Raw genomic sequence first — 19900 nt, forward strand, 5'->3', positions numbered from 1 at the left:
GGACACAGAGGGAGCTGGTGAAGGGCAGTAGCTAAACCCAGTTGGGAACGAGGTAAATCTAAGCTATGATATAGGGAGCTTGAATTTCTTGTCTTACATAAAGAATGTGTCATTTTTCTTTTAGTAAGAATTATTAATTTTTTTCATAAGAATTCTCAGTTGAAACCTTGCAATAACAGTGTTTGGCACGAGACGCGTGTTTGTGAAATCAACATCTGGTCATTCGGCACAAATAGTATCCATGTGTCAAAATGGCCCCCGGTAGTGGAGCTAGCTTTGTGAGTTGGGTGTTTGGTATTTTATTAGGATCCCCATTAGCTGTTGCAAAAGCAGCAGCTACTCTTCCTGGGGTCCACACCAAACATGAAACACAATACAGATTGACATAATACAGAACATCATTAGACAAGAACAGCTCAAGGACAGAACTACATACATTTAAAAAAAGGCACATGTAGCCTACATATCAATGCATACACACAAACTATCTAGGTCAAATAGGGGAGAGGCATTGTGCCGCAAGGGGTTGCTTTATCTGTTTTTTGAAACCAGGTTTGCTGTTTATTTGAGCAATATGAGATGGAAGGAAGTTCCATGCAATAAGGGCTCTATATAATACTGTAAGTTTCCTTGTTCTGGATTTGGGGACTATGTAAAGACCCCTGGTGGCATGTCTGGTGGGATAAGTGTGTGTGTCAGAGCTGTGTGTAAATTGACTATGTAAACAATTTGGGATTTTCAACACAATGTTTCTTATAAAAAGAAGTGATGCAGTCTGTCTCTCCTCAACTCTTAGTCAAGAGAGACTGGCATGCATAGTATTAATATTAGCCCTCAGATTACAATTAAGAGCAAAACGTGCCGCTCTGTTCTGGGCCAGCTGCGGCTTAACTAGATCTGTCCTTGCAGCACTGGACCACACGACTGGACAATAATCAAGATTAGACTAAACTAGTGCCTGCAGAACTTGCTTTTTGGAGTGTGGTGTCAAAAAAGCAGAGCATCTCTTTATTACGGCTAGACCTCTCCCCATCTTTGCAACCATTGAATCTGTATGTTTTGACCATGACCGTTTACAATCTAAGGCAATGCCAAGTAATTTAGTCTCAACTTGTTCAACAGCCACACCATTCATTACCAGATTCTGCTGAGGTCTAGCAGTTAAAAAATTATTTGTACCAAATACAATGCTCTTAGTTTTTAGAGATGTTCAGGGCCAGTTTATTACTGGCCACCCATTCCAAAACAGACTGCAATTGTTTAAGGGTTTCAGTGACTTCATTAGCTGTGGTTGCTGATGTGTGTATGGTTTTATCATCAGAATACATGGACACACGTGCTTTGTTTAATGCCAGTGGTAGGTCATTGGTAAAAATAGAAAAGAGTAGAGGGCCTAGAGAGCTGCCCTGCGGCACACCACACTTTACATGTTTGAGAGACGCTTCCATTAAAGAAAACCCTTTGAGTTCTATTAGATAGATGGCTCTGAATCCACGATATGGCAGAGGTTGAAAAGCCATAGCAGTTAAGTTTTCTCAACAACAGGTTATGGTCAATAATATCAAAGGCTGCACTGAAATCTAAGAGTACAGCTCCCACAATCTTCTTATCAATTTCTTTCAACCAGTCATCAGTCATTTGTGTCAGTGCAGTACATGTTGAGTGCCCTTCTCTATAAGCATGCTGAAAGTCTGTTGTTAATTTGTTTACCGAGAAATAGCATTGTATTTGGTCAAACACAATTTTTTCCCCAACAGTTTGCTAAGAGCTGGCAGCAAGCTTATAGGTCTGCTGTTACGCTGATGCACAACACTGTCTTATTCCCTTTTGAGGGCAAGATTTGCAGCACTCTGAAAGAAGCTACTTTTGAACACTTGGAATGTGGTTTTTCTTCACAGATGAGGGAAAAGTAAAGCAATGCAAACCAAAATAATAAAGTGACACACTGTTGACTTGCATAATATACATTTGGTGGCAGCAGTCAGATCCAATAGTGTCTTATTTAATTCGATATGTATAGGCCTTTCTTGTACCTAGAAGTGTGTTACACCACTAATCACTACTATATCGTATTCTAGTGTTTTAGTGCTGTTTAGTATTTTTTTACAAAAGACTGTTAGAGAGCGGTCTGTATAGCTGTGTAAGTAGATACGAGTATGGTTTTAAGCACCTGTGTGCGTGTTAGTGTGTGTGTTTTTGTGCTGAGCACATGTGTGTGTGTTACTATTCTCCTCAGATGGCAGTTAGTCTAGAGCCAATTGTGTGTCTCCCTGGAATTTAACCCCCAGACTACTTGTGTACACTCCATTTAAACAAGGCTACAATTCGGCAACATTTCTTCCACCCCCTCAGTCAGCACACTTCTATGAAGACAACATTTTCTTTATTTTATTGCTTTGTTGTCTCTCGCACAATCGCGTTTTATTGGGTATTAAAGGCACTTAGCAGAACACGGACATCTTGTTTGATTGCTGACTGGTTCTCAGCCGGAACTATAAACAGTCCGTACTGACTGACGACAGGCAAGTAAACAGGCAAAGTGAGACCAGATGATGCAGCTGATGTGTCTGATGGAGATGTTCACACTGTCTGGGGAGGAGAGTGAGCTATCTGGGGCTGGGAGGGTGGACAAAGTGTGTGTGTGAACCCTGTTTATGATTTGAGTGTGTTTGTTTGCACAATTATGTGTTTATGATTGTGTGTGCGTGTGTCACCCCCTCCAAACATTGAGGGCTCCCCTGGCTCCAGTAACACCCCTACTGGCCCATCCCAGAAAGCTCTGCTCGAAGCTGCTGGAAAACATATTAGCTAGCTAGCCTAGCAGTGCTGCAGCCAGGCCTGGCCTGCCATCAGCATCACATCTGTCTTCGATCAGCCCCAGGATTTCAGAATATTTCACCCAACAACCGCCATGGCCCACGCTTGATAAATGTTTTTTTGCCGGGATTCCTCAGGCCATTTAAGTTTGTCAGAGAGGACATGCTGTTGATGATGAGCTCACGATAAGTGTTACCTCGCTGTAAGAGACAGTGTGGTGACAGTATGCTGTGTTGCATTGTGTGACCTTTAATATAAACAGAACGGTACGGAGCCCATACTTAATGGTGCTTTGGATTATGATTGAGGTTTCGAGTTATTTGATTCCATGTAAGGCAAAGGTAGGAAAAAAGTTGTCACACTTTACAGGGTTGAAAATAAGATGGAAAAGGAATTCAATGCATAGTTGTATACCAGAGCGAGGGAGAGATTTAGAGAATGAGAGAGCGAAAGACAAAGGAGGATGTGGAAGGAGAGGAATGTGAGATATGCGCCAAAGTGCAGACTACTGTTCTGCAATGAGGTTCCTCTCTTCTCACTCTTCTTCTCCTCACTTCCCTCTCCCGCTCTCCTTCTCTCTGCCTCACTCTCTCTCTTGCTCTCTCTCTCTTGCTCTCTCTCTCTTGCTCTCTCTCTCTTGCACACTCTCTCCTGCACGCTCTCTCCTGCACGCTCTCTCCTGCACGCTCTCGTTCTCTCCTTCGCTCTCGCTCTCTCCTTCGCGCTCTCTCGCTCTCTCCTTCTCGCGCTCTCCTTCGCGCTCTCGCTCTCTCCTTCGCGCTCTCGCTCTCTCCTTCGCGCTCTCGCTCTCTCCTTCGCGCTCTCCTTCGCGCGCTCTCGCTCTCTCCTTCGCGCTCTCTTGCTCTTTCGCGCTCTCTCGCTATCTCCTTCGCGGTCTCGCTCTCCTTCGCGCTCTCTCCTTCGCCCTCTCTCCTTCGCGCTCTCTCGCTCTCTCCTTCGCGCTCTCTCTCCTGTAGTGGAGAGAGAGCGAGAGAAGGAGAGGAGTAGAATAATAAGGGGAAGAATGACATGTGATTTGTGAGAGAGGTGTGATTGGATGTGGAGGAAAGAGAGAGGAAGTAAATGAAAGAGTAATGGAGAAGAGTAGAAAGATGGAGAGATGAATTCATTTGAATCCGATAATCATAGAGACTGTGAGAAGACAGACTAGCCCACTGCTAGTGGTTTGGTGGTCGGCGGGATAGAAAAATAATCGCTAGAATAGAGAGAAAATGAATGAATTTGTATGATCGGGTAAGAGTGGCATTTACCTGTTGTTCTGTCAACGCAGCACCGACCGGTTTATATTTGACTGGCTGGTAGCTGGTTCCAAGACTGCTAGACATGTCTCTCACATCCACATTACTGTGGTCTGCACTCTGCCACACGGTCTGTCTCACATGTACGTTCCTGACTAAACTTCTATATTTCTGCAGCATTACGTCAATGTCTGCGTTATATTTATCAAGCGAGTCGTTTATATTTGGTGTGCAATGGGGCGTCGAACTTACCTGGTGAAATGAAGGTCAGCGAATAACTGTCTTTATAAGCTATCTTTTATATATTTGAAGTTTTGTGTTTTGTTTGTCACACAGTGTGTGGCATATAGACACCTTTTTATGTCACTTCAATTCTGTAAATGTCATATCTGTAAACAGAGCGTTATGTTGTCAAGGCCTTTGGATGGGTCTTTATGTATTTTTAGTCTGTCATGTTTTGTTTGTGTCTTTGTGGCTTATAGGCATATTTTATGTAGCCTAAATACTATAAACATCCTGTCTGTAAGCAGAGTGTTATTGTCAGTGTCTATGGGGGCTCTGTGTGAGTGTGAGACAGGGAGGCAGCCCCAGGCTTGTGAAAGCTACCTTTGTGGTGCTAGGGTAGTGATTGGCTGACATCCTATTCCCTATATAGTGCAATACTTCCCTTGTCTTCCCTTAGGGAGAACTTGGCCATCCCTTCCCATCCACTGCCAATGGGAATGTCTCCCCTCCTTTCCGGAGCCAGGGGAGATGATTGGTGATTGAGGGTTGAGCTCCAGCGCCACAAACACACACTCCTTTGTGGGTGGTAGTCGGACGACCCATGGCGGGCCTTCTCCCCACTGTTCAGGCAAAGTGTAAAGGGCCAGGGAGAGGGAGGTTCTACCTAGGTAGTACTTCCAGCGCCCGGCTCAATAAAGGAGCTTTTGATTCGCTGGGACCTCGGTACCAAACCTGTGCCAACTTCATGATCGTGACCGCTTTAGTCCAGTGAATCCTGTTCTGGCATCGCTCGCTCTCTCCTCGCCTTGTTCTTCTAGCTTGGAATAACAATAATACTCCTAGATTGAATTTGAAAGTTTGTCTTTCTACCCGGATAGTCGTATTTCATGGAGGCTCGTCACAGAAAGGAACCCTCGACTCTTTCCCCTTGTGCGTCTCCGCGCCAGAGTGACTTTCGACTGAGCCGCACTTGTACTTCTATATTTACAGTTAGAAATATGCCGAGGTCATTCCGAATCGGGAACCCGAGACTGCTAACTGTACCGAAATTTATTTTTAATTACCCTGCGCGCCCTCGACGAAAACGCTCAAATTATGTTTTATTATATGGTTCAAGGGCTTCCCAACCCGAGCCAAGAGAAACTCATTCTATTTTGTTTAAGGACCTCTTTTCCGTGTGTGTGTGTGTGTGTGTGTTCCTAGTGGTTTTCAGCCCTGTGAGCCGAGCCTTACCCTCACTTTGACATGGAAGGGCCTCGACACTGCCAATAAAATAAATACCAGCTGACTTGATTATACAGGGATACGGACTGGCGGAACACTGGGCCTGTTTTACTTTGGAGAACGCCAAATATAACACGCTTTTTATTTTTTCCACCCCTGAAGAATGAGGGTGTGTGTGTGAGAGTGTTTGGGTGGCTATGTTCTGTTCTGCCTGTGGCCTCCCCTCTCAGACACCGGTTTAAAGAACTTCCTCTCTGTGAACCACCATTGTTTGGCCGCAACTGTACTGCTACTGCACAGTAGGTCCTTTTATTAGGGACTCTGTCTTCTGTACAGTACTGTCCTGTTGGAAACTCTGGCCCTTTTTGGGGGGGGGGGGGGGTGAATTGTGTTTTTACGAGGCCCACCCAGGCATGTAACCATCCCATACGTGGGTACAGAGCCAGGGCTGCGGTGGCCCCAGCCGCGGTTAGCCAGGGGCAGGGTGGCAGAGGGCACCGACGAAGGCGGCAGTTTCACTTTGAAGGCACAGAGGCTTTAAAGAGGAAACAGAGGTGTCTTACAAAGCGAAGGCTGCCTATTTAATTAGTCTGCCAGCACCTAAAATGAGAGGGAAGGAGAGAATGAGGTGGCGGAGGGCAAAAGGCACAGACAGACCACAACTCCCTCTCTACAACGAGCTGAGATATATGTACTTTTAACCCTGTATTCTCCACAAACAATACTCAAGAGAGAGAAAGATGGTGTTAATCATTTCATTCCATGTGTTACAATTGTCTTGTTTGATTTCATATTGCAATCTTGTACTGTTTAACAGTGAGCATTTCTGCTGGTCTCCCTCCCCAGTAGTCGTCAGTCGAACCAGTTGAAGGAGCAGCAGCCCCCCCCGCAGGTCCCGGCGTTGTCCCCGGCCCAGCTCCCCGAGGAGGCCGAGTGCCTCACCGTGCCCAAGTACAAGAGGGACCTGGTCCAGAAGCTCAAGATCCTCCGGCAGGAGCTGTCCAATCAGCAGCCCCAGGCAGGACACTGTCGCATCGAGGTCTGCCGTGAGGAGATCTTTGAGGTAAACTGAGGGACCCTGTGTGACAACTCTGTCCAAGTGTGTGTGATTGATGGCTTCATTTATACTGTATCGTAATGGATTGCATTTGCATGTATATAGGTAGTGCTTTACGTTGAGAGGCGTAACTCACTCATCCACCACAAATCAAGTGTACATTTTAAAGTAGGCTGCACACACCTTCCTAATATTGAGGTGCAGACTTTGTCATGGGAAGAGCAGGTGCTCTTAATGTTTTGTACACACACTAATGCATACATGTAAAAATGACACATGCAATAGTATTGTGCATGCTCATAAAACCCAAACAAGCGCTTTATACTGAAAATATATACAGTGGGGAGAACAAGTATTTGATACACTGACGATTTTGCAGGTTTTCCTACTTACAAAGCATGTAGAGGTCTGTAATTTGTATCATAGGTACACTTTAACTGTGAGAGACGGAATCTAAAACAAAAATCCAGAAAATCACATTGTATGACTTTTGTGTAATGAATTTGCATTTTATTGCATGACATAAGTATTTGATACATCAGAAAAGCAGAACTTAATATTTGGTACAGAAACCTTTGTTTGCAATTACAGAGATCATACGTTTCCTGTAGTTCTTGACTAGGTTTGCACACACTGCAGCAGGGATTATGGCCCACTCCTCCATACAGACCTTCTCCAGATCCTTCAGGTTTCGGGGCTGTCTCTGGGCAATACGGACTTTCAGTTCCTCCAAAGATTTTCTATTGGGTTCAGGTCTGGAGACTGGCTGGGCCACTCCAGGACCTTGAGATGCTTCTTACGGAGCCACTCCTTAGTTGCCCTGGCTGTGTGTTTTGGGTTGTTGTCATGCTGGAAGACCCAGCCACAACCCATCTTCAATGCTCTTACTGAGGGAAGGAGGTTGTTGGCCAAGATCTCGCGATACATGGCCCCATCCATCCTCCCCTCAATACGGTGCAGTCGTCCTGTCCCCTTTGCAGAAAAGCATCCCCAAATAATGATGTTTCCACCTCCTTGCTTCACAGTTGGGATGGTGTTCTTGGGGTTGTACTCATCCTTCTTCTTCCTCCAAACACGGCGAGTGGAGTTTAGACCAAAAAGCTCTATTTTTGTCTCATCAGACCACATGACCTTCTCCCATTCCTGCTCTGGATCATCCAGATGCTCAATGGCAAACTTCAGACGGGCCTGGACATGCGCTGGCTTGAGCAGGGGGACCTTGCGTGCGCTGCAGGATTTGAATCCATGACGGCGTAGTGTGTTACAAATGGTTTTCTTTGAGACTGTGGTCCCAGCTCTCTTCAGGTCATTGACCAGGTCCTGCCGTGTAGTTCTGGGCTGATCATTCCTCATGATCATTGATGCCCCACGAGGTGAGGTCTTGCATGGAGCCCCAGACCGAGGGTGATTGACCGTCATCTTGAACTTCTTCCATTTTCTAATAATTGTTGCCTTCTCACCAAGCTGCTTGCCTATTGTCCTGTAGCCCATCCCAGCCTTGTGCAGGTCTACAATTTTATCCCTGATAGCCTTACACAGCTCTCTGGTCTTGGCCATTGTGCAGAGGTTGGAGTCTGTTTGATTGAGTGTGTGGACAGGTGTCTTTTATACAGGTAACGAGTTCAAACAGGTGCAGTTAATACAGGTAATGAGTGGAGAATAGGAGGGCTTCCTAAAGAAAAACTAACAGGTCTGTGAGAGCTGGAATTCTTACTGGTTGGTAGGTGATCAAATACTTATGTCATGCAATAAAATGCAAATTAATTACTTAAATCATACAATGTGATTTTCTGGATTCATAGACCTCTACATGCTTCACAGACCTCTACATGCTTCACAGACCTCTACATGCTTCACAGACCTCTACATGCTTCACAGACTTCTACATGCTTCACAGACCTCTACAAGTAGGAAAACCTGCAAAATCGTCAGTGTATCAAATACTTGTTCTCCCCACTGTATAAACATACTTTAACACACTCTGTTACAAGTTTACAAATATGCACACCCGTACGATTGTGGCTTTGCATCCATTTATAGTCTGCAAGAAAATGCCTACGAGAACTGAGCGGTAATACCCCCAAATTCGTTACGATTCGCCGTAAAAACCAAAGTGAAAAAGGCCCCTTCAAACACCACAGTTTCCTCTTTCCTTCTCCTCCTCCAATCATCTGTTCTTCCATGGCCAGGCATTCTTTCAGGATGATTTCAGCAGCTAAAAGTAGGGGGGAGGGGGGGGGGGGGGGGGCGCGACATCTTTCGGCGGTACAATTTGAGCAAAGAAAAAAAGATGACTTCATCCTCGGTACGTGACAGCAAGGGGGGAAACGATCTGCGAGAAAGCAGAGCGAGCGCGTGTGTGTGTGTGTGCGCGCCCTGCCTGTGATTAACTCTAGTTTTCAACAGGGACTGATGGCATTGTTTGCCGCTGACCAGTGCACTGTAATTTCATAACTAATAACCCTTGCTTCACTCTCCTGCTTCTCCTCGAGCCTGCTTCCCGTGCTTTGCTGCGTTCATATTTGCAACACTCCTCACAAGCTCTGTGCTGTGGTGGCAGGAGTTTGTTTTTGATGGCAGCCCTCCTGAGTTACTCTGGACCCTGATAGAGAAAATAGGGAGCGAGAGAAAAGGCCCTTACGTAATGTAAAGGGAGCTAGTGCACATGAAGCCCACTCACACATACTCTCTTGCCCAGGCACAGATGTCATGGTGTTGGTGCTGCTGGTTTCTCCCAGGCACCACTAGGTCCTAGTCTACCAGGAGAGAGAGAGACCGAGAACGAGGAGAGGTGTGCAGCGCTGTCAAACAGTTCTGGATGGTGAATTGACTAATCTGAGGGAGTATTATGACAATGGTAAATTGCCGACCACATATTGTTGTACTCTCTGCCCCACTTTAAAAAAACAGACTTTACATGATCAGTGGTGGAATTCGGATCCGGAACATTGTAATCCACTGTTGTTCTTATTGCTGCATAAAACAACAAGCTCTGTTTAGATCAGAAACAGGGTCAAATTGAGGGTCAAGTTGAATGGCCTGCAGGTTGGCACATTTTAAGATTAGGGGTGTATTCCTTAATGCAAAGCGTAGCAATGTTTTGCAACAAAAACAAGAGTTTCTATTGGACCGGCTCAGGTAGGTTCCTCCCCGTTTGGTTCCTAGTGAATACACCCAAGGTTAACATACCCATGCTCTCGTTTGTTGCGTTGCAGGAGTCGTACCGCCAGGTGATGAAGATGCGTCCCAAGGACCTGTGGAAGAGACTGATGGTCAAGTTCAGAGGAGAGGAGGGCCTGGACTACGGAGGAGTGGCCAGGTACTGCAGTCATCCACACCTCCAGGCTTAAACACTGTTTAATAAAACCATGAGGTCAACCAAAAAGATGCCTTTTCAAAATATTTTATTTTCCTTATAGGACAGTAGTCCAGAAAGAAACAACCACTGTGGAAATTCACATTCAAAAAGCTTGATACATCAAACAGAATATTTTTGGGGGCATGTGGCCACATGCAACCCCCCAAAAATTGTGTTTTTATTATGCCGGTGTCACGTGACTAACCAGATGTCTGTCTGTCATATAGGGAGTGGCTGTACCTGCTGTCCCATGAGATGTTGAACCCCTACTACGGCCTGTTCCAGTACTCCAGAGACGACATCTACACCCTGCAGATCAACCCAGACAGCGCCGTCAACCCGGTGAGAGAGAGAAATAAAGGAATCAATAGATACATAGAGAGACACATAATAACAGAGAGGAGGAAGGAGAAAGAACCACAAACAGAATTCCTAAGAGATGGAGGTTCTTGTAAACTGAAGGTGGAGAAGTAGACATGGGGAGAATCTCAATTACGTTTTCTTGATTCCTTGTGTCCTCTCACCACCACCTCAAGCCCATTGGATGAGAAAGTCAAAGGGGAGGGACTTCAGTATAATAATGATGATAAGCTACATTTATATCACGCTTTTCTCGACAACCCAATAGTGACCACACTCGCACATGTCAATAACTCATCTCTTTTTTTCCTTTCCTCCAGGAGCACCTGTCCTACTTCCACTTTGTGGGCCGTATCATGGGCATGGCTGTGTTCCACGGCCACTACATAGACGGGGGCTTCACCCTGCCCTTCTACAAACAGCTGCTGGGGAAACCCATCACCCTGGACGACATGGAGTCAGTGGACCCGGACCTCCACAACAGCCTGGTCTGGATCCTGTGAGTAGGAGACACCGACACGTACAGGGGCTCTAACGCGTGACCACTTTGGTCGCATATGCTCCTAAATATTTTGCTGTGCGACTTTGGATTTTAAATTTGGGAGCACCAGTCTGCCTTGAAGGAAAAAAAACCACTGGCAGATGATAATTGTTGTAATGATTAGGCTTCACTGTACCGCTGTTTCCGAGTGCCCTGGAGAAGGAAAAAAACGGTTATTGTCTCTAGCACAAACTGTTCAAAAGCTGTGACCCACATTACCAGCTCTCTGTTTTTCCATCTATTGCTCATTTGGTGCTGCAGCTGGAAGCATCTCCAGTGACGGGACGTGTTTTCCGCTCATAAACCGCGGGCCGTTCTAAAACGACTTGTGTGCCGTTAACACCTTGTTCAGTCATGTTACCTCATTAGCTAGCTAGCTAGCGAACAACCTGTTAACTTTGCCAGTATGCCCAAACATTTGGGGGCACAGAAAGAATGGAAAAGGGATAGCTTCTTCTGGGGATCAATGTTCATAGCAATGAATGAATGACTAATTTGCATGTTGTCACTCAGAACGTCACTGACATTCTTAGAGAGACAGTGGACAGTTTTCGATGTAATGCATCTGTTAGAAACTGTCCTTTTTTATGCAATGTAAAAACCTGATATTCTACACATTACTTTGTCATTTCAATGACTGGGATTCATATCAACATTTTAGCTTTGATAATAAACAAATAGCTTTACAGGGTTACATGTTAGTTTCAAGGGCACAACGTGCTTCAAAATTTGCCAGAAGTCATATAGGTCCAATACAGGCTGCACCAGAGTCCAAAAGTGGCGAGGGACAAAACTCCAGCCGACTCTTGGCATTGCGCATGGTGATCTTAGGCTTGTGTGTGGCTGCTCTGCCGTGGAAACCCGTTTCACGAAGCTCCCGACGAACAGTTCTTGTGCTGACGTTGACGTTGCTTCCAGAGGCAGTTTGGAACTCGGTAGTGACAGACGATTGTTACGCTCTGTGTGCTTCAGCACTCTGTGGTCCCGCACTGTGAGCTTGTTGCTCCTAGACGTTTCCACTTCACAATAACAGCACTTACAGTTGACCCAGGCAGCTCTAGCAGGGCAGAAATTTGACAAACTGACTTGTTGGAAAGGTGGAATCCATTACGGTGCCACGTTGAATGTCACTGAGCTCTAAAGTAATGCCATTCTACTGCCAATGTCTGTCTATGGAGATTGCACGGCTGTTTGCTCGATTTTATACACCTGTCAGCAACTGGTGTGGCTGACATGGCTGAATCCACTAATTTGAAGGGGTGTCCTTATACTTTTGTATATATAGTGTATAGCCCTGGACACATACAGTGTTGATACACACACAGATGCATACATATACAGACGCTTGTACACAGACACAATTATACACAATTGAACACCCGGAGACATACATACTGTACAAGCACAGCCACAAATATTAATACACACAGGATAGCATGTGTAATGTTGGCCTTTGCACGTGTGGATGCTGTATACAAAATACAAACGCCAACCTTGAGCTGACATGTTGGCTGTTCTGTATCCATGAAATACCACTAAAACAACAACCCCCATGAACCAACTACTCTCCCGTCAACACTAGCGCCCTCTGTTGACAAGGCAGCCTAAAACGTCCGACTACTAACTAACATTTCTGTCTTCTCCCCCCTCCAGGGACAATGACATCACGGGGGTGCTGGACCATACTTTCTGTGTGGAGCACAATGCCTACGGAGAGATCATCCAGCACGAACTGAAGCCCAACGGCAAGACTGTCTCTGTCTCTGAGGACACCAAGAAGGAGTATGTCAGGTACGGAGGAGGAGACCGTCGCCTGGGTCCCACGCACGAGCATACACACCCAGCCAACACGATACAGACACCCAGCCAACACAATACAGACACCCAGCCAACACGATACAGACACCCGGCCGACACGATACACACACCCGGCCGACACGATACACACACCCGGCCGACACGATACACACACCCGGCCGACACGATACACACACCCGGCCGACACGATACACACACCCGGCCGACACGATACACACACCCGGCCGACACGATACACACACCCGGCCGACACGATACACACACCCGGCCGACACGATACACACACCCGGCCGACACGATACACACACACACCCGGCCGACACGATACGCACACACACCCGGCCGACACGATACGCACACACACCCGGCCGACACGATACGCACACACACCCGGCCGACACGATACGCACACACACCCGGCCGACACAATACGCACACACACGCGGCCGACACGATACGAACACACACACACACACACAGGGCCGACACGATACGCACACACACGCGGCCGACACGATACGCACACACAGGGCCATCACGATACGCACGCACACACAGGGCCATCACGATACGCACACACACACAGGTCCGACACGATCCACACACACACGGCCGACACGATCCACACACACACAGGGCCGACACGATCCACACACACAGGTCCGACACGATACACACACACACAGGTCCGACACGATACACACACACACGTCCGACGCGATACACACACACACACACGTCCGACACGATACACACACACACACACGTCCGACACGATACACACACACACACACACACGTCCGACACGATACACACACACACACGGCCGGCACGATACACACACGCACGGCCGACACGATACACACACGCGCGGCCGACACGATACACACACGCGCGGCCGACACGATACACACACACGTGGCCGACACGATACACACACACGCGGCCGACACGATACACACACACACACACACGTACGATACACACACACACACACACATCCGACACGGTACACACACACACACACGTCCGACACGATACACACATGTCCAACACGATACACACACACACACTCGGCCAACACGATACACACGTCTCAAGTATACACCTGAAGCATACCTTGTGATGGCGTGACGTCGTTCCTCTGACAACCAATGGGGTTCATTTAAAAAAAAATGATTTGATTGAACCTTCATTTATCTAGGTTGTTCTCATTGTATCACAATCTATTTTTCAAGAGCGACCTGGTCCAACCAAGACAGCAGCTGCATACCAGCCAGTTAGCAGCACAGTAGTGTCTTCCCCCATCCATAACAGAAGTTACATCTGTCTGGGACGTATGGGATATGAGGGTTAAGAGGAATAATTCCTCTGGTGCACTGGTTTTTGCGTCACTGATTATTTGGACAAATCACGATTAAGCAGAGATGGTTGTTACCTGGCATCTTTCGAATTTCGGGAAAGATGGCTGAGGATTTAAAAGGACTTCGCCTCTCGCACTAGGCCAAATCTCAACCCTCCCCCAGAACCAAATCTGAATTTTCTTGGGTTCTGTCTACCCAAGATTACCAGCACAGCAAAAATACTTATCCCCCAGCCCTGGTTTTGGTTGAACCGCTGTGGGGGTTTCACATGTTGTAATGTTGTATGGACTTATACTGACTTAAGTCTTACCTTCTCTCTCTATATAGGCTGTATGTGAACTGGAGGTTCCTCCACGGCATCGAGGCTCAGTTCCTGGCCCTGCAGAAGGGCTTCAACGAGGTCATCCCACAGCACCTGCTCAAGTCCTTTGACGAGAAGGAACTAGAGGTATGTAGACAGTTGCATATAACATGGTTTGGGAAGAAATTATTCACTTACTGGAAACCTGACATCATTTCTCAAGAGCATACATATTTGTGTTGGTATGGGGGGGGGGGGGGGGGGGGGGGGTTCCCAAGATGAATCTGAGACCTTGGGATGTACTTTTTAAATTAAATGAAAGGTGACAGCTACCATACTATTTCCCATTAATATACACCCCTTCAAACCTTCTAATCAACTATTTTCTTCCCTCTCCTCCCTACCCCAGCTGATAGTGTGTGGCCTGGGGAAGATCGATATAGCAGACTGGAAGAGCAACACGCGCCTGAAGCACTGCACCACGGACAGCAACGTGGTCAAGTGGTTCTGGAAGGCTGTGGAGTCCTATGACGAGGAGAGGAGGGCCAGACTGCTGCAGTTTGTTACCGGGTCATCTAGAGTCCCACTGCAGGGATTCAAGGCTTTACAAGGTAAAGAGATGGAGGGGTGCGGGGGGAGAGAAAGGGTGGTGTGTTTACAGTGCCTTCAGAAAGTGTTCATACCCCTTGACTTATTCTGCATTTTGTTGCTACAGCTTGAATTCAAAATTGATTAAATTACATTTTTCTTCTCACCCATCTACACACAATACCCCATAATGACAAAGTGAAAAGATGTTTTTAGAAATGTTTGCTAAGTTATGGAAAAGGAAATAGCTCATTTACATAAGTATTCACACCACTGAGTCAATACTTTTTGGAGGCATCTTTGGCAGCAATTATAGCTGTGAGTCTTTCTGGGTATGTCTCTAAGAGTTTTACACACCTGGACAATACTTTTTACATTATTATTTTTTAAATCCTTCAAGCTCTGTGAAGTTGGTTGTTTGTCATTGCTAGACAGTCATTTTCAGGTCTTGCAATTAGATTTTAAAGCCGATTTAAGTAAGAACTGTTTCTAGGCCACTCAGGAACATTCAATGTCTTCTTGGTAAGCCACTCCAGTGTAGATTTGGCCTTGTTTTAGGTTATTGTCCAGCTGAAAGGTGAATTCATCTCCCGGTATCTGGTAGAAGGCAAACTGAACCAGGTTTTCCTCTAGCATCTTGCCTGTGCATCGGCAAGACTCCCTAGTCCTTGCTGATTACAAGTATACCCATAACATGATGCAGCCACCACCATTCTTGAAAATGTGAAGTGGTATTCAGAGATGTTGGATTTGCCCCAAACATAATGCTATGTAATCAGGACATAAAGTTAATTTCTTTGCCACATTTTTTGCAGTTTTACTTTAGTGCCTTATTGAAAACAGGATGCATGTTTTGGAATATTATTCGACTGCAACCACAGTGTACACAACACAGACACCCAGGTACCGGGAGGCGGAACAGACAGCAGATTATCAAACGAGCAGGCTTTCTTGTCATTGCTCACTTTGTGACTGACAGGCACTTGTCCTATCAATAGATTGCTAGAATATCTTTTCAATACATTTTCTGTCTTGCGAATTGTGAACAACAACAAAAATAAGTAGCTTAATTAATTTAAGTGGGAAAAAGTACCGGGCTGAAAGTGAGTTTAACTGGTTATATAGCCGACAGGCGACGCTAGTGGAAAACACTGAGTCTCTCAGACTGCCTGAGGTGACCCCGTCTTCATGACAGTGTCGTGGTCGACCAGTGGGTTTAGTTAAATCCAGACAGACAGGAAGCCCTGGGGGAACAGAAGACCTCAGAGTGCAGCTGTGTGTGTTTCTGAGTGTGCGTGTTGGAGAGTTGATCTTTCTGTTCAAGCCGTGCGTGTCTGTCTGTGTGTGTGTGTGTGTGTGCCTGCCTGTGTCTGAGGCCAACCCAGCTGGCTTTCTGAACGAAAATATACAGTATATAAAATATACACCCAGTGTTGCGTTAAAACAGCAGCCATGTTTGTTCACGTTCTAAACACTGAGTTCAACTGGTCAACTGTCCTGAACTGTCTGTCTGTGTGTAGAGAAATATAATGATGGACAGCCTGAGAATTTATGCTGACTCTTTTTCTCTCTCTCTCTCTGCGTGTGTGTGTGTGTGTGTGTGTGTGTGTGTGTGTGTGTGTGTGTGTGTGTGTGTGTGTGTGTGTGTGTGTGTGTGACCCTCCAGGTGCTGCAGGGCCCAGGCTGTTCACCATCCACCAGATCGATGCCAACACCAACAATCTACCCAAAGCCCACACCTGGTGAGTACAGTTAAAGTACCACTGCTCCACTTCGACACACAGATACACACTGCTACAAGAGTGCTTCTCCACACATTTAACCTTTTTATACAGGTTAGTCAATTAACAACATATTCTTAATTACAATGACCTGTCAATGAGGCGAAGACATGCTGTGAAAAGGGTTACCAATCCCCCAACTCATATGATATTACCGGTTTTAAATGCATGTCCAAATCCAATGTTTTGTATGGAGAACAGTTTAAAGATAGAATTATCACAGTGAATTATTGTAATGTTTGTTGGCGTCAATTCATCCCGTGAGGGATGGCTCACTAACTGGTGATTTGACACGAGAATTAAATGTCATTCATTCATCGATAGGGAAAGTTATAAAGGTGCTTCAAAACTGTCCACTCAAGCAAAAAATGTACTCCTCTCTCTTCCAAACTTTCTCTGCCCTTTCCCTCTCTGTCCCCCTTTCCCTCTGTCCAGCTTTAACCGGATTGACGTTCCCGCCTACGAGCAATATGACAAGCTGTACGACAAGCTGCTGACAGCCATCGAGGAGACGTGTGGCTTTGCGGTGGAATGAGTGACACATCAGTGGGGAAGTGTGTATGTGTGCGTGTGTGTCAGCGTGTGTGTATTTTGAAAGGTCAGCTCAGCAAGACTATAGACTCTGCTGTCACCACGGGAACCCTGCAACGTTCAGGCACGCCCATGAGGATTGTGACCACACCCCTTTCTGCCCAGTCCCCCAGGACAATATGGAGACCGACTGAGAGGCAGACCACACGGGAACACTCCTCTCTCATCGCATTCTTTTTTAGAAATATCTCTTCCTTTTTCAGCTGCTACAGACGAGTGACGATTACTTACCTTGAAACCCTGCGAGAATGCCAGCTTTTATTTAGTTTTTTCTTTTCTTTTTGTAATAGTTTGTATGTCATAACAGTGAAATCCACAGAACAACCCGTTTTGTGTTGGACCAGGAGTTTTTCCTAACTGAAGAAAACTCTGGTCCCTAGTATGTGCGTTCCGTGAAAGCACATTTCTTTTGTTGTGGGTCGTCTGGTGCGATCGAATACCAAGGTCCAGACTGCAACGAGAGTATTTTAAAGAAGTTATTGTTGGCTTTGGTCTGGGAGAGAGAAATATGAAGGTCCACGCTGAGTAGATGACTAGGGCCGGGGGGGGGTTCCTGACCATGAGCTAACCAGGAGAAACTAGGTCTTACTGATGACCAATACCGTCTCACACAGCTAACTTCCTGCCACCTCTTGACATCAAAAGCTAATGGACATGCTAACCTGAACACCTAACCCCGTCCAGCTACACAGAGTAGACCTGTTGCGCTTTGGTGAGTTGAACTTAACGCTAAACACCACTATAGCACACTGTACCTAATAAATCACAAAATTGAAATTCCTTATCAAACCCTCAAAGTGCGTCATTGTCTAGTGAGTGGGAACTCTTTCCCAGGGACCAGGCTAGTTGAAAGCAATTCAAGGAAGATGTCGGTGTTTTCAAAGTGACATCCAACCTAAGATGGCAGGATATTTCTTTCCCCCCGTTGCCACTCTAGAGCACTTTACAAACTGAAGGGCGACAAAGGACGTGCTTTCTTCATATTAAGTTCAAATGAATATTCCACATTTTATTCCAACCATACAGCATTCAACGGAAATATACAGATACAAAAAAAGTATATCAACCTGTAATTTTGAGTATATATGTGTACAAATACATACCTATTTTGAATATGGCTTGTTCCTCTTTCTATTAATTTACTTGCTAGCATGTTGGTGTTATCACAGACCTCTGTATTCTCAGGTGAAGTCATCTCTCTTTGTGAGGCTGACCTGTGAAAGGGGGGGGAGTATCTTCTGGTTATGGAAGCCGTTGTCAGGTCAAACCCGTGACCCTCTCCTTGAATGAGAGCTGAGTGCATAACCTTTTGGCCACTAAGAGTGAGGTTGGGACTAGAGCGCTCTCCCTACTAGAGGTTTTTGTCTAAAAGGGATACAGCTTTTGTCAAAATGGACGTTTCGTAGGTTTAGGAGAATTAACGTAGCGGGTTATGAGAATTAGGTTAAGGTTAGGGTTTGCTGAAATGCATAGAAGAATCACCGTTTGACATGCTGTATACCATCTAGACATGACCCTAATAGAGCCTCTACCACAACCCTTGCATGAATGGACTTTTTTGAAACAATATTTATTTGCTATTATTTTGTCCCTTCTGAGCAAAATGTGTGTTGACATGCGAAAAAAATTCTGTTGAATGTTTTTTTGATTTTATGCTGCCTGTTTAATAGCAATGGACGTGGACTATGACCATGGACTGTATTCACCTGCATACATGCAAAATAAAATAGACCCAGTCCAGTGTGTTCAAAGGTAAAGCAGATTCTCTTCAGATAGACAATTATCAAGTATCCTGAAATTGTGCTTTTGTACAGTATAAGATATTGTTAATGTGGTGGATCACAAGCAACCTTTTTTTAATTTTACAGAAAATGAATAAAATTCATAAAACAACCAGACATTTTTGCACACACAGACTTGTGATTTTTGTTATAATCAGCAACTTCCATCTATTTACTAAATAGTTAATGGACTGATTGACTTTTTATGTAGATATATACGCGTATAGATATGCACACAAAGCTCATATGTCATATGCACACATACAGTACTGTTTTCTGCTATCTACGTCTAACCATAATTGACTTTCACTCAGTCTTATGAGGTGGAGTTGTTTCTGGATAATAGATCAGACAATATGGACGGTTGCTTCTCGTAGCATGCTTTGCCAGCCGTGCCCTGTGACTCTTAGTCGCTGACCGGTATAAAACCCACTTTCCTTTATTCTATGTGTATGGAAGTATTGTGTGTGTAAATTAGTTTTCTTCTGATTAAATTTGCTAAACTTTTGTCTGAAATGTTAACATGTTTTTATTTCTCATTTTTCAGTCTGTTGTATTTATTAGTGTGTTCATAGTTTTTTCACATCAGCTGCTCTGTGAGCTTCAACTGACACTGTAAATAAGAAAAATAAAAGCGGAAATTATAAACCTCTTGTACCCTTGCAGAAAACAAGCAATAAACTCTATGCTGTTTGAAACTCACAGCATAATGTTTCAGAGAATGAAGTATGTTTTTTTTCTTTCCTAGGTCTCATAAAATGGGAATTGATAAGACAAGTTGCACACAATTTGAGGGTCAGTTATTTACCATGTAGGCTCTCAATTTCAAAATCAT

General features: G+C 45.3%; 1 protein-coding gene across 2 annotated transcripts in view; it reads left to right on the forward strand.

Moving 5' to 3' along the window:
• Positions 1-19182, forward strand: part of LOC109875959 (E3 ubiquitin-protein ligase SMURF2) — a 78579-nt gene extending 59397 nt beyond the window's left edge. For both annotated transcript variants that reach the window (XM_031829688.1, XM_031829685.1), the window contains exons 12-20: positions 6372-6588; positions 9798-9901; positions 10168-10282; positions 10621-10799; positions 12495-12632; positions 14351-14471; positions 14734-14935; positions 16579-16654; positions 17129-19182. In XM_031829688.1, the coding sequence (XP_031685548.1) occupies positions 6372-6588; positions 9798-9901; positions 10168-10282; positions 10621-10799; positions 12495-12632; positions 14351-14471; positions 14734-14935; positions 16579-16654; positions 17129-17228 (1252 nt within the window). In that variant the 3' untranslated portion in view covers positions 17229-19182. The remainder of the gene's footprint in view (positions 1-6371; positions 6589-9797; positions 9902-10167; positions 10283-10620; positions 10800-12494; positions 12633-14350; positions 14472-14733; positions 14936-16578; positions 16655-17128) is intronic.
• The last annotated feature ends 718 nt before the right edge of the window (positions 19183-19900 follow it).

The sequence above is a fragment of the Oncorhynchus kisutch genome, linkage group LG1 (genome assembly GCF_002021735.2).
Source record: "Oncorhynchus kisutch isolate 150728-3 linkage group LG1, Okis_V2, whole genome shotgun sequence".
Classification (NCBI taxonomy): domain Eukaryota; kingdom Metazoa; phylum Chordata; class Actinopteri; order Salmoniformes; family Salmonidae; genus Oncorhynchus; species Oncorhynchus kisutch.